The 17,536-nt window shown below is 38.0% G+C and overlaps 1 protein-coding gene across 1 annotated transcript in view; it reads left to right on the top strand.

The window, feature by feature from the left end:
- The window catches only part of TMEM117 (transmembrane protein 117), a 509,455-nt gene extending 504,648 nt beyond the window's left edge, over positions 1-4,807 (top strand). Inside the window, exon 8 of the mRNA XM_057303296.1 lies at positions 4,744-4,807. Coding sequence (XP_057159279.1) covers positions 4,744-4,754 — 11 coding nt within the window. The 3' untranslated portion in view covers positions 4,755-4,807. The remainder of the gene's footprint in view (positions 1-4,743) is intronic.
- Positions 4,808-17,536: the final 12,729 nt, after the last annotated feature.

A 17,536-nucleotide genomic window follows, 5' to 3' on the forward strand; every position in this document is an offset into this window, starting at 1 on the left:
AAAATTGTGGGAACCAGAGAAGGCCCCGAATCTCCAAGGAACTGTTGAAAAGGAAAAACAAAGCTGGGGGCATCACAGTGCCAGATTTCGAGCTGTACTACAGAGCTGTGATCACAAAGACAGCATGGTACTGGCACAAAAACAGACACATAGACCAATGGAACAGAATAGAGAACCCAGAAATGGACCCTCGGCTCTTTGGGCAACTAATCTCTGATAAAGCAGGAAAAAACATCCGGTGGAAAAAAGACAGTCTCTTCAATAAATGGTGCTGGGAAAATTGGACAGCTACATGCAAAAGAATGAAACTTGACCACTCTCTCACACCATACACAAAGATAAACTCCAAATGGATGAAAGACCTCTATGTGAGACAGGAATCTGTCAAAATCCTAGAGGAGAACACAGGCAGCAACCTCTTTGACATTGGCCACAGCAACTTTTTTCATGACACATCTCCAAAGGCAAGAGAAACAAAAGAAAAAAATGAACTTGTGGGACTTCATCAAGATAAAAAGCTTCCGCACAGCCAAGGAAACAGTCAAAAACACTAAGAGGCAGCCCACGGAATGGGAGAATATATTTGCAAAAGACACTACAGATAAAAGATTAGTATCCAAGGTCTACAAAGAACTTCTCAAACTCAATACACAAGAAACAAATGAACAAATCATAAAATGGGCAGAAGATATGAACAGACACTTTTCCAATGAAGACATATGAATGGCTAACAGACACATGAAAAAATGTTCAAAATCATTAGCCATCAGGGAAATTCAAATCAAAACCACACTAAGATACAACCTTACACCAGTTAGAATGGCAAAAATTGACAAGGGAAGAAATAACAAATGTTGGAGAGGATGTGGAGAAAGGGGAACCCTCTTACACTGCTAATGGGAATGCAAGTTGTTACAGGCACTTTGGAAAACAGTGTGGAGGTTCTTTAAAAAATTAAAAATAGAGCTACCCTATGACCCAACAATTACACTACTGGGTATTTTTACCACAAAGATACAGATGTAGTGAAGAGAAGGGCCATATGCACCCCAATATTCATAGCAGCATTGTCCACAATATCTAAATCGTGGAATGAGCTGAGAGCCCTTCAACAGATGACTGGATTAAGAAGATGTGGTCCATATATACAATGGAATATTACTCAGCCATCAAAAAGAACAATTTCTCAACATTTGCTGCAACATGGATGGGACTGGAGGAGATAATACTAAGTGAAATAAGTCAAGCAGAGAAAGACAATTACCATATAGTTTCACTCATTTATGGAACATAAGGAGTAGCAAGATGGGTAGGAGAAGAAAGGGTAGAAGAAAGGGGGGGTAAACAAAAGGGGAATGAACCATGAGAGACTATGGACTCTGGGAAACAAATTGAGGGCTTCAGAGGGGAGGGGGGGTGGGGGAATGGGATAGGCTAGTGATGGGTAGTAAGGAGGGCACGTATTGCATGGTGCACTGGGTGTTATACGCAAGTAATGAATCATGGAACTTTACATCAAAAACTAGGGATGTACTGTATGGTGACTGCCATAACATAATAAAAAAATTATTTATAAAAAGAAAAAAGAAAAAAAAAATTAAAGGAGAAAATGAACAACAAAAACAACAACAAAAGAACAAAACTCACTACTAAGAATGGGGCTCTAGAGACATTGCTGGATTTGGGTAGAAGTCCCTGGTGACTAAACAAAGCTAAACCTACAGATAAAATTTTCTTGTGTCTCCTCCCCCTGCCCCCCCGACCCAAAAAAAGAAAAGAAAAGAAAAGAAAGAATTGAAATAATGCAGAAAACAATGCCTTGTTAAGGCAGGAAAGACTGCATATGCTTTTACAACAAGGTGCCTTCAAAAAACAAAACAAAACAAAAACAAATACACAGAAATCATTTCAGTACCTCTCATAACATAATTAAGTGGTTACTGGTGTAAACATGTGTTTAAAGTATATTTCTTTCTCTAGTTCTATAGGCTTGCTCCTACCTCTCTGCCGCTTCTCTCAGGTGGGAGAGGTGGAAAGAGGGCAGATGTGCTTGGGCCTTGACCACACTAAGGGCTTTGTACTTTCTTCTGAAGATAATGAGAAACCTCTGAAGACTTTTAAGTAGGAAATGGTACCATTAGATATAGCATAGTTTTAAAAAATCACTCTGACAAAAAAAAGATGTCAAGACTGCATCAAGACAATAAGATAATCAAATCAATTTAGCTTTGACTTTGGTGTTGTTAAGTCCCCTCTCCACAATTAGACAAAATTACTCACCGCCTGCTTGTGTGAGGATGACACACAAAACAGGCCCTATTTTAACCGGGGTTCTTATTTTGTGTGCTCACTGTAGGCAACACGGAAATGGTGGCAAATGTGGGTGGGGCCATCCAATTCAAGGACCTCAGAAGAGGCTCTTGTAAAGTTAGATCTTTGTAGGGACTGGAAGATTACCTACGAATATTTCAACTCATATAGTGCAGTGAAATATGTATTGGTCTTCAGAAAGTTAACCTAAGTGTAGAGATAAGGAAATAAAGAGATATATCTGGGTCTACATATACAGATGATATGCAAAAAGTAAAAAGGTAATCCTGTTTTCAGTTCTTGATCTGGGCCACTGGTTTAAAACAAAACAAAACAAAACAAAAACTTACTTCTGTAAACACGTATTTAAAAAAAAAAAACAGCAACAATCCCAATAAAGAGCCTCTCCACGACTTGTGGTGAACGTGAAGATGTGCTTCCCAGACCACCTACGAAGACTCTGCCGCCCAGCTGCCCGGGACGCAGTCAGAGGTCACCTCTGGCTCTCAGTCCCTCACAGTCGACCTCAGCTGCAGAAAACTAACTGGCCCAGGGAGATACCCTTTCTGGAGCAACACAAATACATTATGTTCTATCTTAATCAGAAAAGAACATCAGAAGCCGTTTGTATTCACATGGATCAGACAAAAATATTTATTTAGAGTGTTAGCCAGGACGCTACTGCTCTTCGTCAAAATGTAGTCCAAAGAAATCTGGATCATCTGGACATCCTACAGAATGTCACACTGATTCATTTTATCAATGAGACTATGTTTATAGGGGCAATGAGCAAGAGAGGGCTAGCATACAGAAGATCTAGGTAAGAGATATGTGTCCTATAGGGTAGGATATGGGCCCTGAAAAAATTCATAGTCATAAAGTTGTTAGGGATCCAGTGGTTAAGAACATACTGAAACATCCCCCCAAATTAATGAACTTGCACAACCTACCACAGAAAAAGGAAACATGGTGACAAATGGGCTACATTCCATGTATAGAAATACAGCCCCAGGCCATATACCAGGCAATTAAAAGTGTCTAAGCCTAGAGCAGTAGAGGACTCTGTAGCAGGTCCAAGATGAGGGGCAAGCAATTCTGCCACCACGTGGGCCATGAGATCTGCAGACCCTATAGTGTTGGAGGTTATCAGTAGTGAGAAAAGAGACTGAGTGGAGTTCATGCCATGCCCCACTGAGAGATCAACACAGGCCCTGGGGTTTCTGGAGCAAGGCTATGCCATCTGCTGCTGAGAATGATATGCTTTTTTTGAAAAAACACCCCCTGACATGGACTAGGCCCTGGTGGAGATGGGTCACCTCACTGTGGTGTGCTGCATGACCATAAAGCTCAATTGCTCGTTAGGGGCTGGGTCCTGTTGATCCCAGTCATAAGGTTGGGCAGGTCCAGGAATAGTTCACTGTAAGATGAAAGTGGTACATCTGGTATCGAGCATTAGTAGGACCAGTGAGTACACATAAGCTACATGAGCAGGTAGACCAGAACTCCCCATGGCATCGACTATGGACTGAGTGGATGAAAATTCCTATGTTGAAGCCTAACCCCCACGTGATGGTACTTGGAGGTAGGGACTTTGGAAGGTGATTAAAATGAGGTTTGGATAGGGTTTGGGGAACAGAGTCCCTGTGAGGGAATATGTGCCTCTATAAGGAGTTAAAAAACCCAGAGCTCAATTTCTCTGCCATGTGAGGATCTAAAGAGAAGATGTCTGCTATGAACCTGGAAACCAACCCTCACCAGACACCAGATATGCTGGCACCTTGCTCTTAGACCTCTTAGCCTCCAGAAATGTGAGAAGTAAATGTTTGTTGTTGAAGCTACCCAGTCTATGTTCGTTACAGCAGCCTGCCCTGACTAAGGCAGCATCCATCTCTATGGTAATAGTATACGTCCTCCTACTCACACCTTTGAACATAGAGCAGATCCCAAATGAATGACTAATAGAGAAGGGAAAAAAACAACAAAAAATGGGTGGCTTGGCTTGGTTTATGGGTGCCTGCTGAAAGTGGACAGCAACTCTACTATGGCTCATTCAGGGATGGCCTTAATAAAGACAGAAATTCTTCCTAATGGTCAGTGCTTTGGTTGGCTTACCTGGTCATACACTTTGTGTGGAAAGAAAAGTCACCTAAGGTTGGAGTATATACGGACTTACAGATTGTGGTAAGTGTCCTGGAAGGCTAGACAGAGGTTGTAGAGCATATGGATGTCCATAAGGGGAATGATCACAAAATGTGAAGGTCTTTGTATTATATGTTCTTGCTCATTACACAAGAGGAATTAACCAGGTAGACAAAATGACTCAGCAGTTGACGTCAGTCTCTACCATTGGACACCCTAGGCAAAACAACAACAACAACAAAAATATGATGTATTCTGCCTTTGCTTGCTACATTCTTGTGTTTCTGTTTTCAGGGAATTGCTGAGACTGATGAATCATCATGGCAAAAAAATTAACCAGGAATATACTAGAACAGGCAGGCTGGATTGGAAGCCTTTACAATGAAGAAACCAGAGCTGCCCACTGAAAACATATCACGTTGTAAAGAATGTTTTGTCTGTCATAATCCAGAGAGATTTTTCAGCAAAATCAGTTAATTTGTGCTCGTTAAGACAGCAAAAACAATCTGTCAACCTGACCCTCTCCACCATCTTTCTGTGAGCCTTGGGGCTGTCCAAAAGCAATGGGGAGACCTGCCTGCCTGACAGCTGATTAGTAGAATACTTCAGTGAGCTGTGCTATGAATAGGAATTTTTAAATAAGTGCAGTTAAGCTCTTTCCTCACTCTGACTAAGTGCTATACGACATCCTAAGGATATTGGGATGTTTTTTAAAGATTACATTAATTAAGGAATACTGGATCAGATGTCTTCTTGCATCTAAAAACATGTTTATTCTAGCATCTTAAGACCAAAAAGCAAAATATACAAGATTAGCAAAGGAACAAAGACAACAGATCCACAAACACAGTGCTGTTTTCACTGCACTATTAATATTACCCTTGTTAAACAGATACAGAAATATCTGATAATCCATGACAGGTAGAAATTCATTTATTCTAGAATCATAAGGGCTGATGTGGCAGTGGATGGATATTCCTTACTTGGTGATTAGGTAAACTGTCCTCATAAGTACCTTTCCAGTGTGGTCATTAGAAGAAATGATAAGCAAAGCTTCCATGGGAACCAAATCTGATATTGAACTGTCTCCAGAGGTGCATGAGGGAGACCCCACCAGGGCATGCTTTCTGAGGTTTTCTTCCCCAAGCAGTATATTATGGAGCTTGTATTTTGTTTTGCAAAACAAACTTCCACACCAAAGCTGTCACTACACTAAACAAAGACTGACATAAATACCTTATCACTCCAAGATTCCAAGAATTTGTAAAGACAAATTCTTGTGTGCGTGCATGCCTCCCCCCACCCCAAGAGGGAAACATTTTAGTACATGCGCTAAGATGATGATTGGATTTTCTCAGTATACAATGTTTCACTGGCAAGATAGTAACAAATTAAATGTAATAATATTCTTGCATAGCTGCCATGAAACATGTCTGGTTAATGGGATTATTGGACCCTCAATGGCAAAAAAACAAAACAAAACAAAACAAACCAGGATTTATAAAGCTCGTTATCTTAAATAGCATCTTCAATAAATGCATAACAAATGGATGATAAATAAATGGATGAATAATACATGAATGGACCGATGGATGAATACAATGTAAGTGCTGTGTCAGCTTTACATAATATATGGGTTTATCCCTTTTATTTTCCTAACTAATGTCTTAAAACTTGCTTGCCCCAATTACCTAGAGTCCAGTAACACCTCCCTGAGGAATTTTTACTTCAACTGTTAGCCCTAAGGACCGCTCAGCTCCATCTGCATGTGAGAGAAATAGCAAACCTGCCTACTCCATTATCATTATTCTCCTTCACTGCCATATTTCTTCACTGGCTGCTGTTGGAATTGCTTCCTCTTAGTCACACAGGGTGTTCCACACTGCTGAGAGGACCCTTAAGAATGTATACTCCTTAAAAGAAAAAGCTTCAAGAGGCCCATCCTTACATTCCCAAAGTAAAGATCTTTTAGGTTATCTTCATGTGCAGGGCCATTGTCTATACAAAGCATAATGCTGTGGGCAAGGTGCTGGGTCTTGAGAGTCCTCTAGCCTTGGCATCACAATGGACTGAGAGCAGCCCTGCCTCCAAAACATTGTTAACCTCAGTGTTGAGTCTAGACTCTCTATTTTCATATGGTTCACATCTCTTTGAGGCCCTTGTTCCTTTCTACCAAATGATTAACTAAAATGATGGAGTTCATCATAGACTTTCCGAAAACACTGAACCTCAAGGGAGGTGATAGAGGTCTCTCTTCCTCCCAGGAGGCCTCATGGCCCCATATTTACTGTCCTCTACATTCCAAGATGCATTGAGAAGGAATTCCCTTGTCAGGCTACCAAATGTAGCCCTTCTTCCTCCAGGGAAATCAGCCTTTTATATAACAAAGAACTACTCAACCAACTTACCTAAACACAGAAGACCTGCTGCAAGTTAAACTGATGCACCGACCCAACAAAGAACACGCAGAGGTAGCTCTCTTACCACAATAATTTTGAATTCAGTCTCACCCAATACTGCACTGGCAATGATAACAGTTAACATGTACGGAAGTACTTTACTGTATGCCAGGGCCCTTGTTAAGCACTTCACATGCATCAGGTCATTTGATCCCCAAATAATCTCTGTGATAGACACAGTTATTATTTCCATATCACCAATTAAGAAACTGAGACCAAGAGCAGTTCAGGCGCTTGGACAATGTTGCAGAACCAGTAAGGGATATAGCCAGATTCAAAAGAGGGGCATCTAATTTATAGATACATAAATTATCTGGGGATCTATATCCTTAGATTACATATATATGTGTATATATATATATACACACATATTTTATACACACACACACACACACACACACACACACACACTACACACCTATACTTCATACAAGCCGTAGGGTGGGAAGGCAGCAGGAGACGTGGAAGGGAGAGACCAGAGAGAGGATTCTAGTGCAGGTCAGCTCATTCTGTCATTTTGCCTATGCCATTGTGGTCTTTTGCCATGGCCCACAAACTGGAATTGTTTTTCATATTTTCCTCCTTCCCCCCAAAGCATTTCATAAAATTTTATGTGAGGAAGTCTCAGTCTCACAGAATCAAATTTGATTACAAACACATTGTATCCTTCTATTTTTTGTAGCATTCTGTGAGAATTAACACACATACATGTTGGAATGTGATGTTTTTTTGGCCAGTCTTTGGTCTGATATGATCTTACCTTTTTACTCCTTTGAAAATCCAATTTTCTCACATGCAGATCCCAAGAAAAAAGGCTAGCAGAAAACTGCTTTTAGCTTGTGCTATATGCTTCTTTTGGTAGAGGATTTTACCTGATACCAAAAAAAAAAAAAAAAAAAAAAGCAAAAAAATAAGTAAATTTGAAAAGAGATTGTTTTTAATGGCCAAAAATCCTCCTACTATGCACAGCTATATGTTTTTATAGAATGTCAGGATTTACATAAGCAAATTATTCTTTCCTCAACATGATTCCTCTCCTCGCATTCCAGATCTTGGTGTTACAATATTTGAAATTTACTTTAAATACTTGAGTGTAGACAGTGTGATGCAAATGTATGTTTATTTAAAGTACTTTCCGGGGCAGTAAGATGTCCTGATAGAAACTGTCATCTCTTGGGTGGTCACCTAGAAGTTAGTATTAGATCAGAAAGGCCACAACTCCAAAGTACCTTTTATAGCATTCTGGCTATGGTGAGCTCTGATCTGATGTTACTGCATAATATAATGAAAGCCAGAAATGAGCTTTCATCGGTAAAAGTAATGATATTTAAGTTCTGAGGATATTGTAATGACATTTCCCATTTTTGCACAAACCCAGAATAAAAACCTAGCAAAGCCTGTGTCTTGTATTCTTAGAGAGAGCACTAAAGACTTAATCACTAGAGGACTCTGAGGGTCCAGCCACTGGATCAGAGGATTCTGATGGTTACTAGAAAGGTGACCACATCCTGCCTCCAAGATAGTGTTTAACTTGCCTCAGGTAAACATTTCATACAAGTTGCAGTAAGTCACCTATGAGAGCAGAGAGATGGGGTATCAATAAGATTACAAGACAAGTTGTATGCACTGTTTTATGCCTGCTTAGAAAATGAGTAAGTGTGTGGCAGAATTTGGCCTAAGACCTGCTTTCATAATAACATTCTACCCTTATTGCATAATTAACAGCTAACCTTCATCATCACAACATTTAGAGACTACGTTTATCTGTAAAGGTGCCTAAAGGAGGTGCTTCATCAAATTGGAATGGAATTAAACTAAGTATCAGTTACAGAATGGGATCTGGAAATCCAAACAGATTAGGAGATTTAAAAAAAAAAAAAAGGAAAGCATGTGTCAAAAATGAAGTCTTAAGAGATAATTTAAAAATATTTTGAACTAAATGAAAATGAAAATTCAACTCATTAAAAATTTTGTAATGCAGCATAAGCAGTGCTTAAGGGAAATTTGTGGCATTAAATGCATATATAAGAAAAGAAGAAAGATCTAAAATCAATCATCTAAATTTTCTTAAGAAACTTATAGAAGGGAGATCAATTTAGATATAAAGCAAAGAGAAGAAAATAACAAAAAAACAGACATCAATGTTAATGAAAATGGGAAATTAATAGCCAAGCCAATAAAACCAAATGCTGGTTCTTTGAAAAGAACAATAAAATTGGTAAACTGCCAGTTAGACTAGCCAAGAAAAAAGGAGAAAAGACACAAATCACCACTATTAGATGTGAAAGAGGAATCATCACTACTAATATCATGGATAGCAAAAGGATAATAAAGGAATATTATGAACAATATTATGTCCATAAATTTGATAACTTAGATGAGGTGGACTAATTCTTTAAAGAAACAAACTACTAAGTCGCACAAAGATAAAAAAATAATCTTAATGGACTCATATCTGTTAAAGAAATTGAATCAATAATTAAAAACCTTCCAAAACAGAAAACACCAGGCCCAGATGGTTTTAATAGTGAATTCTACCACAGGTCAACAAAGAAAAGATATCAATTCTCTACAATTTCATCCAGAAAATAGAAGCAGAGGAAATTTTCCTCTTTTTTTTCCCATGAGGCCAGCATTACTCTAATACCAAAACCAGTTTTAAGATATTCAAATTGGCAAAGAAGAAGTCAAACTCTCTCTCTTCACAGATAACATGATACTTTATGTGGAAAACACAAAAGACTCCACCCCCAAATTATTAGAACTCTTATAGCAATTCAGTAATGTGGTAGGATACAAAATCAATGCACAGAAATCAGTTGCATTTCTATACACGAACAATGAGACTGAAGAAAGAGAAGTTAGGGAATTGATTCCATTTACAATAGCACTAAAAACCATAAGATGTCTCAGAATAAACCTAACCAAAGAAGTAAAGAATCTGTATTCTAGAAACTACAGAAGACTGATGAAAGACATTGAAGAAGACACAAAAAGATGGAAAAACAGTCCATGCTCATGGATCAGTGCTCATGGATCAAGAATAAGCATAGTTAAAATGTCTATGCTACCCAGAGAAATCTATACTTTCAATGCCATCCCAATCAAAATACCAATGCCATTTTTCAAACTGCTGGAACAAACAATCCTAAAATTTGTTTCTAATCAGAAAAGACCCCAAATCACCAAGGAAATGTTGAAAAGGAAAAACAAAGCTGGGGACATCCCATTGCCTGATTTCAAGCTATACTACAAAGCTGTGATCAGCAAGACAGCATGGTACTAGGACAAAAACAGACATATAGATCAATGGAACAGAATACAGACTCCAGAAATGGACCCTTGACTCTATGGTCAACTAATCTTTGACAAGGCAGGAAAAAATATCGAATGGAAAAAAGACAGTCTCTTCAATAAATGGTGCTGGGAAAATTGGACAGCTACATGCAAAACAATGAAACTTGACCACTCTCTCACACCATACACAAAGATAAACTCTAAATGGATGAAAGACCTTGATGTGAGACACGAATACATCAAAATCATAGAGGAGAACATAGGCAGTAACCTCTTCGACATCGGCCACAGCAACTTCTTTCATGACATGTCTCCAAAGGCAAGGGAAACAAAAGAAAAAAATCAACTTTTGGGACTTCGTCAAGATAAAAAGTTTCTGCAGAGCAAAGGAAACAGCCAACGAAACAAAGAGGCAACCCACAGAATGGGAGAAGATATTTGCAATTGACACTACAGATAAAGGGCTGGTATCCAAGATCTATAAAGAACTTCTCAAACTCAGCACCCAAGAAACAAATAATCAAATAAAAAAACGTGCAGAAGATATGAACACTTTTCCAATGAAGACATATGAATGGCTAACAGACATATGAAAAAATGTTCAACATTATTAGCCATCAGGGAAATTCAAATCAAAACCACATTGAGATACCACCTTACACCAGTTAGAATGGCAAAAATTGACAAGGCAAGAAACAACAAATGTTGGAGAGGATGTGGAGAAAGGGGAACCCTCTTACACTGCTGGTGGGAATGCAAGTTGGTATAGCCGCTTTGGAAAACAGTGTGGAGTTTCCTTAAAAAATTAAAAATAGAGCTACCCTATGACCCAACAATTACACTACTGGGTATTTTTACCCCAAAGATGCAGATGTAGTGAAAAGAAGGGCCATATGCACCCCAATGTTCATAGCAGCAATGTCCACAGTAACCAAACTGTGGAAGGGGCTGAGATGCCCTTTAACAGATGAATGGATAAAGAAGATGTGGTCCATATGTAAAGTAGAATATTACTCATCCATCAGAAAGAATGATTACCCAACATTTGCATCAACATGGATGGAACTGGAGGAGATTATGGTAAGTGAAATAAGTCAAGCAGAGAAAGACAATTATCATATGGTTTCACTTATTTGTGGAACATAAGGAATAGCAGGGAGATAGTTAGAAGAAGGAAGGGAAAAATGAAGGGGGGGAAACAGAGGGGAAGATGAACCATAGGACACTAGGGACTCTGAGAAACAAACTGAGAGTTTTGGGGTGGGGGGATGGGCTGGCCTGGTGAAGGGTATTAAGGAGGGCACATATTGCACGGAGCACTGGGTGTTATATGCAAACAGTGAATCATGGAACACTATATCAAAAGCTAATGATGTACTGTATGGTGACTAACATATCATAATTTAAGAAAAGACATCATAAAAAGGAAAACTACAAATTACAGACCAATATTTTTCATGAACATAGATGCAAAAAGTGTTAGCAAGTCAACTCTAATAATGTATACAAAGAATTATACACCATGAACAAGTGGGATTTGTCCAACATATGCAATGCTGATTCAACATTAGAAAATGAAATAATGTAATCCACCACACTAACAGGCTAAAGAGAAAAAAGTGATATGTGATCATATCAATTGATGCAAAAAAAGCACTTGACAAAATCCAATGTTCGTTCATGGTGAAAACCCTCAGCAAATGAGGATTAGAGGGGAATTTCCTCAACCTGGCAGAGAGTATCTATAAAAATCTACAGGTAAAATCATACTTAATCTTCAAAAACAAGAGGCTGTTGTCTTAAGATTAAGAACAAGGTGAGTATATCCCCTCTCACTACTACTATTCAACATCATAGTGGAAGCCCTTGCTAGTGCAATAAGACAAGAAAAGGAAATTAAAACTACACAATTTGAGAAATAAAATTGTTTTGTTTGCAGATAACATAATTATCTTTGAAGAAAACCCCAAAGACTTGACCAAAAAAAAAAAAAAAAAAGTCTTCCTAGAACAAGTAACCATTTTTAGCAAGGTTGAAGGATAATCAATCAATATGTAAAAGTCAATTGTTTTTCTATATAACAGTAATAAACAATTGGAATTTGAAATAAAAAACATACTATCGGGGCGCCTGGGTGGCGCAGTCGTTAAAGCGTCTGCCTTCGGCTCAGGGCGTGATCCCGGCGTGCCGGGATCGAGTCCCACATCAGGCTCCTCCGCTGGGAGCCTGCTTCTTCCTCTCCCACTCCCCCTGCTTGTGTTCCCTCTCTCGCTGGCTGTCTCTATCTCTGTCACAGAAATAAATAAAATCTTTAAAAAAAAAAAACAAAAAAAAAAAAAAACAAAAAAAAACATACTATCATTTATAATAGCTCCCAGAAAATGAAATACTAAGGTATTTGAAAATTTTTAAATTTTAAATCTTAAAAAAATATGTAAAGGATCTACATATAGAAAACTACAAATCTCTGATAAACAAGCCAAAGAAGATATGAATAAATGAAGCAATATTCCCTATTTGATATTGTTAAGATGTCAATTCTTCCCAACTTGATATACAACTCAAATTAATTTTAATCAAAATCCCAGCAACCTATTTTGTGGATATTGACAAACTGATTCTAAGGTTTGTGTGGAGAGACAAAAGAACCAAAATAGCAACACAATACTGAAGAAGAACAAAGTTGGAAGACTTCAAGTTATTGAGCCGCAAGACTTACCACAAAGCTACGGTAATCATGACATCATAGTAGTTGGGGAAAGATAGACACATGGATCAGTGTAACAGAATAGAGAGCCCAGAAATAACCCATAAAAACAGCCAACTGATCTTTGACAAAGGAGCTGAGGGAATTCAATTGGTAAAGGACAGTCCTTTCAACAAATAGTGCTGGAAAATTTTGACATTCATATGCCAGAAAATGAATCTATACCCAACCCATATACTATGTATAGAAGTATGATGACTAACATAATGTAATAAAAAAACATTAAAAAAAAAAAGAGATGAAACCAGATGTTCAAAACCAGGAGGCATGAAGAGTGTAGTGAGTTCAAGGAACTGAAAGAAATCTGGCATAACTGTGGCAGAAAGAGTGAATGGCAAGAGGTGAACTTGGGGATGATGGGAGTGAGCAGATGGAGGAGTACTTAGTAGCCAAGTTCAGGGTGATATACTGTAATCCAAGGACAGTGACAGGATTTAAATGGGGCTAATGGATGTGGAAATGGTGATTGTTCATGCTGGATTTACAATACATATGTCTAAGGAAAACTAAGATTGTGAGAAGAAAACCAAGTTTTGGGAAAGTGTTTTGCCACTTCATCCTGTTATTAAATATCAGTATTTTTACTAGTGTAAGATGTTTATTAGATATTTCAAAGACATCTGAAATATGAGTATTATATAAAGTAAGATCTCATTTTTTTTTAAGATTTTATTTATTTATTTGACAGAGATAGAGACAGCCAGCGAGAGAGGGAACACAAGCAGGGGGAGTGGGAGAGGAAGAAGCAGGCTCATAGCAGAGGAGCCTGATGTGGGGCTCGATCCCAGAACTCCGGGATCACGCCCTGAGCCGAAGGCAGGCGCTTAACCGCTGTGCCACCCAGGCGCCCCAGATCTCATTTTTGTTTCATATATGTATTATGTTTATATGTGAGAATATGTACAAAATTATAATAGTGTGTCCCTCTAAAAAAAAAAAGAAGTCAACTCAGAATGAATCACAGTCCTACAAGTAAAGCTTCTTGAAGAAAACAGGAACAAATCTAGGTGACCTTGGGCTTTGCAATAAGTTTTTAGACACAATACTAAAAATATAATCCATGAAGAAAAAAATAGTGAGATTTTGTTAAATTTAAAAACTTCTGCACTGTGAAAGACATTGTTAAAGAGTGAAAAGCTACAGACAGAAAGAAAATATTTGCAAAACACAAGTCTATCAAAAGACTGGTATCAAAATATACACAGAACTCTTAAAATTCAATGATAAGAAAACAAACAACTGACTTCAAAAATGGATAAAACATTTCAACAGACACCTGATATAACTGCATAACTATATACACCTAGAAGATATATACATGGCAAACAGTATATGAAAAGATGCTTAGCATCATTTTTCATTACGGAATTGCAAATTAAAACAACTGTGAGATTACACTAATATCTATTACAATGGTTAAAACTCAAAAATATAACACCAAATGCTGAGGATGAGGAGCAACAGAAACTCTCATTCATTACTGATGAGAATCCACAATAGTGCAGCCACTTGGGAAGAGAGTTGGCACTTTCTTACAGAACTAAACATGGTCTTACCATATGTTCCAAACGTCACATTCCTAGATATTTATCCAACTGATCTGAAAACTCAGATCCACACAAAAACCTATACACGGATATTTACAGCACTTTTATTCATAATTCTAACAACTGGAAGCAACTAAGATATCCTCAATAGGTGAATGTACAATCTGTGGTTTATCCACGGAATATGTGTGAAAAAAATCTATGATAAAAATAAATGAGCCACCAAAAACATATGGACGAATCTTAAGTGCATATTGGTAAGTGAAAGAAACCAGTCTGAAAAGGCCATATACTGTATGACTCAAACTGTTTTTGAATACTTGACATTTTGGGAAAAAGTGAAATTATAGAGATGGCAAAAGATCATGATTGCCAAGGATTCAAATAAGGGGTGGAGAGATGAATAGGCAAAGCACAGGAGACTTTTAGGGCGGTGGAACTATTCTGTTTGATACTGTAAATGGTGGATATATGACACTATGCACTTGTCAAAACTCACAGAACTTTATAGCACAAAGAGTGAATCTTAATGTATGCAAATTTATTTTTTTAATTTTTTTTAAAAGATTTTATTTATTTATTTGACAGAGACAGCCAGAGAGAGAGGGAACACAAGCAGGGGGAGTGGGAGAGGAAGAAGCAGGTTTCCAGCGGAGGAGCCTGATGTGGGGCTCGATCCCAGAACGCTGGGATCACGCCCTGAGCTGAAGGCAGACGCTTAACGACTGAGCCACCCAGGCGCCCCAGTGTATGCAAATTTAAAAAACCATCATTTAGGAGTCTGGGAGATCCCAGCAAAGAATGTAGACTGTGACAAGAAAATATAATTATATTAAAATATATGAAACAACCTCACTGAAGGGGGTGGTGGGGGAAATATGCTAACCTACATAACTTTGGTAATAGAATTGCATATAAGCATTATATCCCATAAGGTTACCTTTTTTTTTTTTTTTTTTTAAGATTTTACTCGACAGAGAGAGACAGCCAGCAAGAGAGGGAACACAGGCAGGGGGAATGGGAAAGGAAGAAGCAGGCTCCCAGCAGAGCAGCCCAATGTGGGGCTCGATCCCACAGGACCATGCCCTGAGCCGAAGGCAGACGCTTAATGACTGAGCCACTCAGGCGCCCCCATAAGGTTACCATTTTAACAAATTTGATACAACTATACATATATATTGGAATTGAACAATAAAGTAAATAGACAGCAGATGGTATGAGCTAGGTTTCTCACTACTGGAGTGGTAATTTACGGATAAGCAAGGGGAAGAGGCTAGAATGATCCATATACTAATAGGTTAGAATTGGAGAGAGCATATGAACTCAGTTTAATTTAATATAGTTACTGATGGTAACATATAGAAATATTTCTAGAATATATATAGAGAGAAAATCTATATATTTCTATACCTATATAGAAATATATATATTTCTAATCTATATAGAAATATATATGTGTGTATATATATATATTCATATGGTTAAGTATACATACATACATATCTTCGTTCTGTCAACTGAGGATCTAAAATAAATGATGTCTTAGTAACAATAAGCATGCTTAGTATCTAGGTCATGATTTTTAATACCATTCTCTTGTAAAAGGAACTAAGCCTCCTTAGTAAAGTGACTGGTTCTAGGACTGCGGGCGGAAAATATACAAGATGAGCCTGGAGCATCTCGTAGTGCCAGAAAATAAGGACATGCTCAAAAACAAACCAACAGCAGTAAAACACACACACACACACACACACACACACACACAAACACGCACACTGAGGAGATATGTCAGAAGGACATAGGAGCCAACTGAAAAGGCTCCCTATTGGCTAAAGCTGGAACAATTCAAGCAAAAATAAAGGAAAAAAAGAAAGAAAAGAAAAAAAAAGAAAAGAAAGAAAAGAAAAGAAAAGAAAAGAAAAGAAAAAAGGAAGGAAAGAAAGAAAGAAAGAAAGAACTGAATTATAGCTCAAAGCATAAAATCTATGAGTCCATGCTGATAGAAGTAAATAACTGAATGACTCAGTAAATGGGGGGAGAGGGAAAAACAAAACTACCATTCAGAGGAAGTCCCCAAAATTTATGTAGGTATTCCACCTAAGGAAAGGAGGGGCATAACTCCTCACTCCTTCAATATGGGCTGGGCATAGAAACTTTCTTCCAAAGAGCAAAGAGTGGAAAGGAAGAAAAAAAAAAAGGAACCTCACAGTGGTGAAACCTGACAAACCCTACTCAGCCTGGTGATTGAGATCAACATAAGCAGTCACAAAGCTTGTGAGTTTTGTGATGTGATGAAAATGACACTTCATCTCTGTGCTCTTCCTTTCCAGACCCATAGCCCCAGTTTAACCATGAGAAAAACATCAGACAGATTCCAATAGAGGGGGGCGTTCGATCTAACCAGTCTTCCTCAAAATTATCAAGGTCATCAGAGACGAGGAAAAGTCTGAGGAAATGCCACAGACAAGACAAGCCGAAGAAGACAGGACAACTCAATGTAATGTGGTTTCCTGGATCAGAAAAGGGACATTAGATAAGAACTAAGGAAACCTGAATAAGCCACGGATGTTAGTTAGTTAATAGTAACATACTAATATTGGTTCATTAATTGTAACAAATATACAATACTAATGTAACATGCTAATAATAGAAAAAACTGTGCAGGAGGGTATATGGGAACTGTATTTTCTGCTCAATTTTTCTGTAAATCTAAAACTGCTCTACGAAATAAATTCTACTAAGAAAAAAATGTGATACACACACATACACACACAATGGAATATTATTCAGCCATAAAAAAGAAGGAAATGCTGCTACTTGCAACAACATGGATGAAACTTGAGGGCATTATGCTAAGTGAAGTAAGACAGACAGAGAAAGACAAATAAATACTTTATGATCTCACTTAGATACGGAATCTCAAAAAGCCAAATTCATTGAAACAAAGGAACTGTCGGTGGTTCTCAGGTGTGGTGTATAAGGGGTGTGGGAAACAGACAAGGGTGGTCAAAGGGTAC

Source organism: Ursus arctos, unplaced genomic scaffold (genome assembly GCF_023065955.2).
Source record: "Ursus arctos isolate Adak ecotype North America unplaced genomic scaffold, UrsArc2.0 scaffold_26, whole genome shotgun sequence".
NCBI lineage: Eukaryota > Metazoa > Chordata > Mammalia > Carnivora > Ursidae > Ursus > Ursus arctos.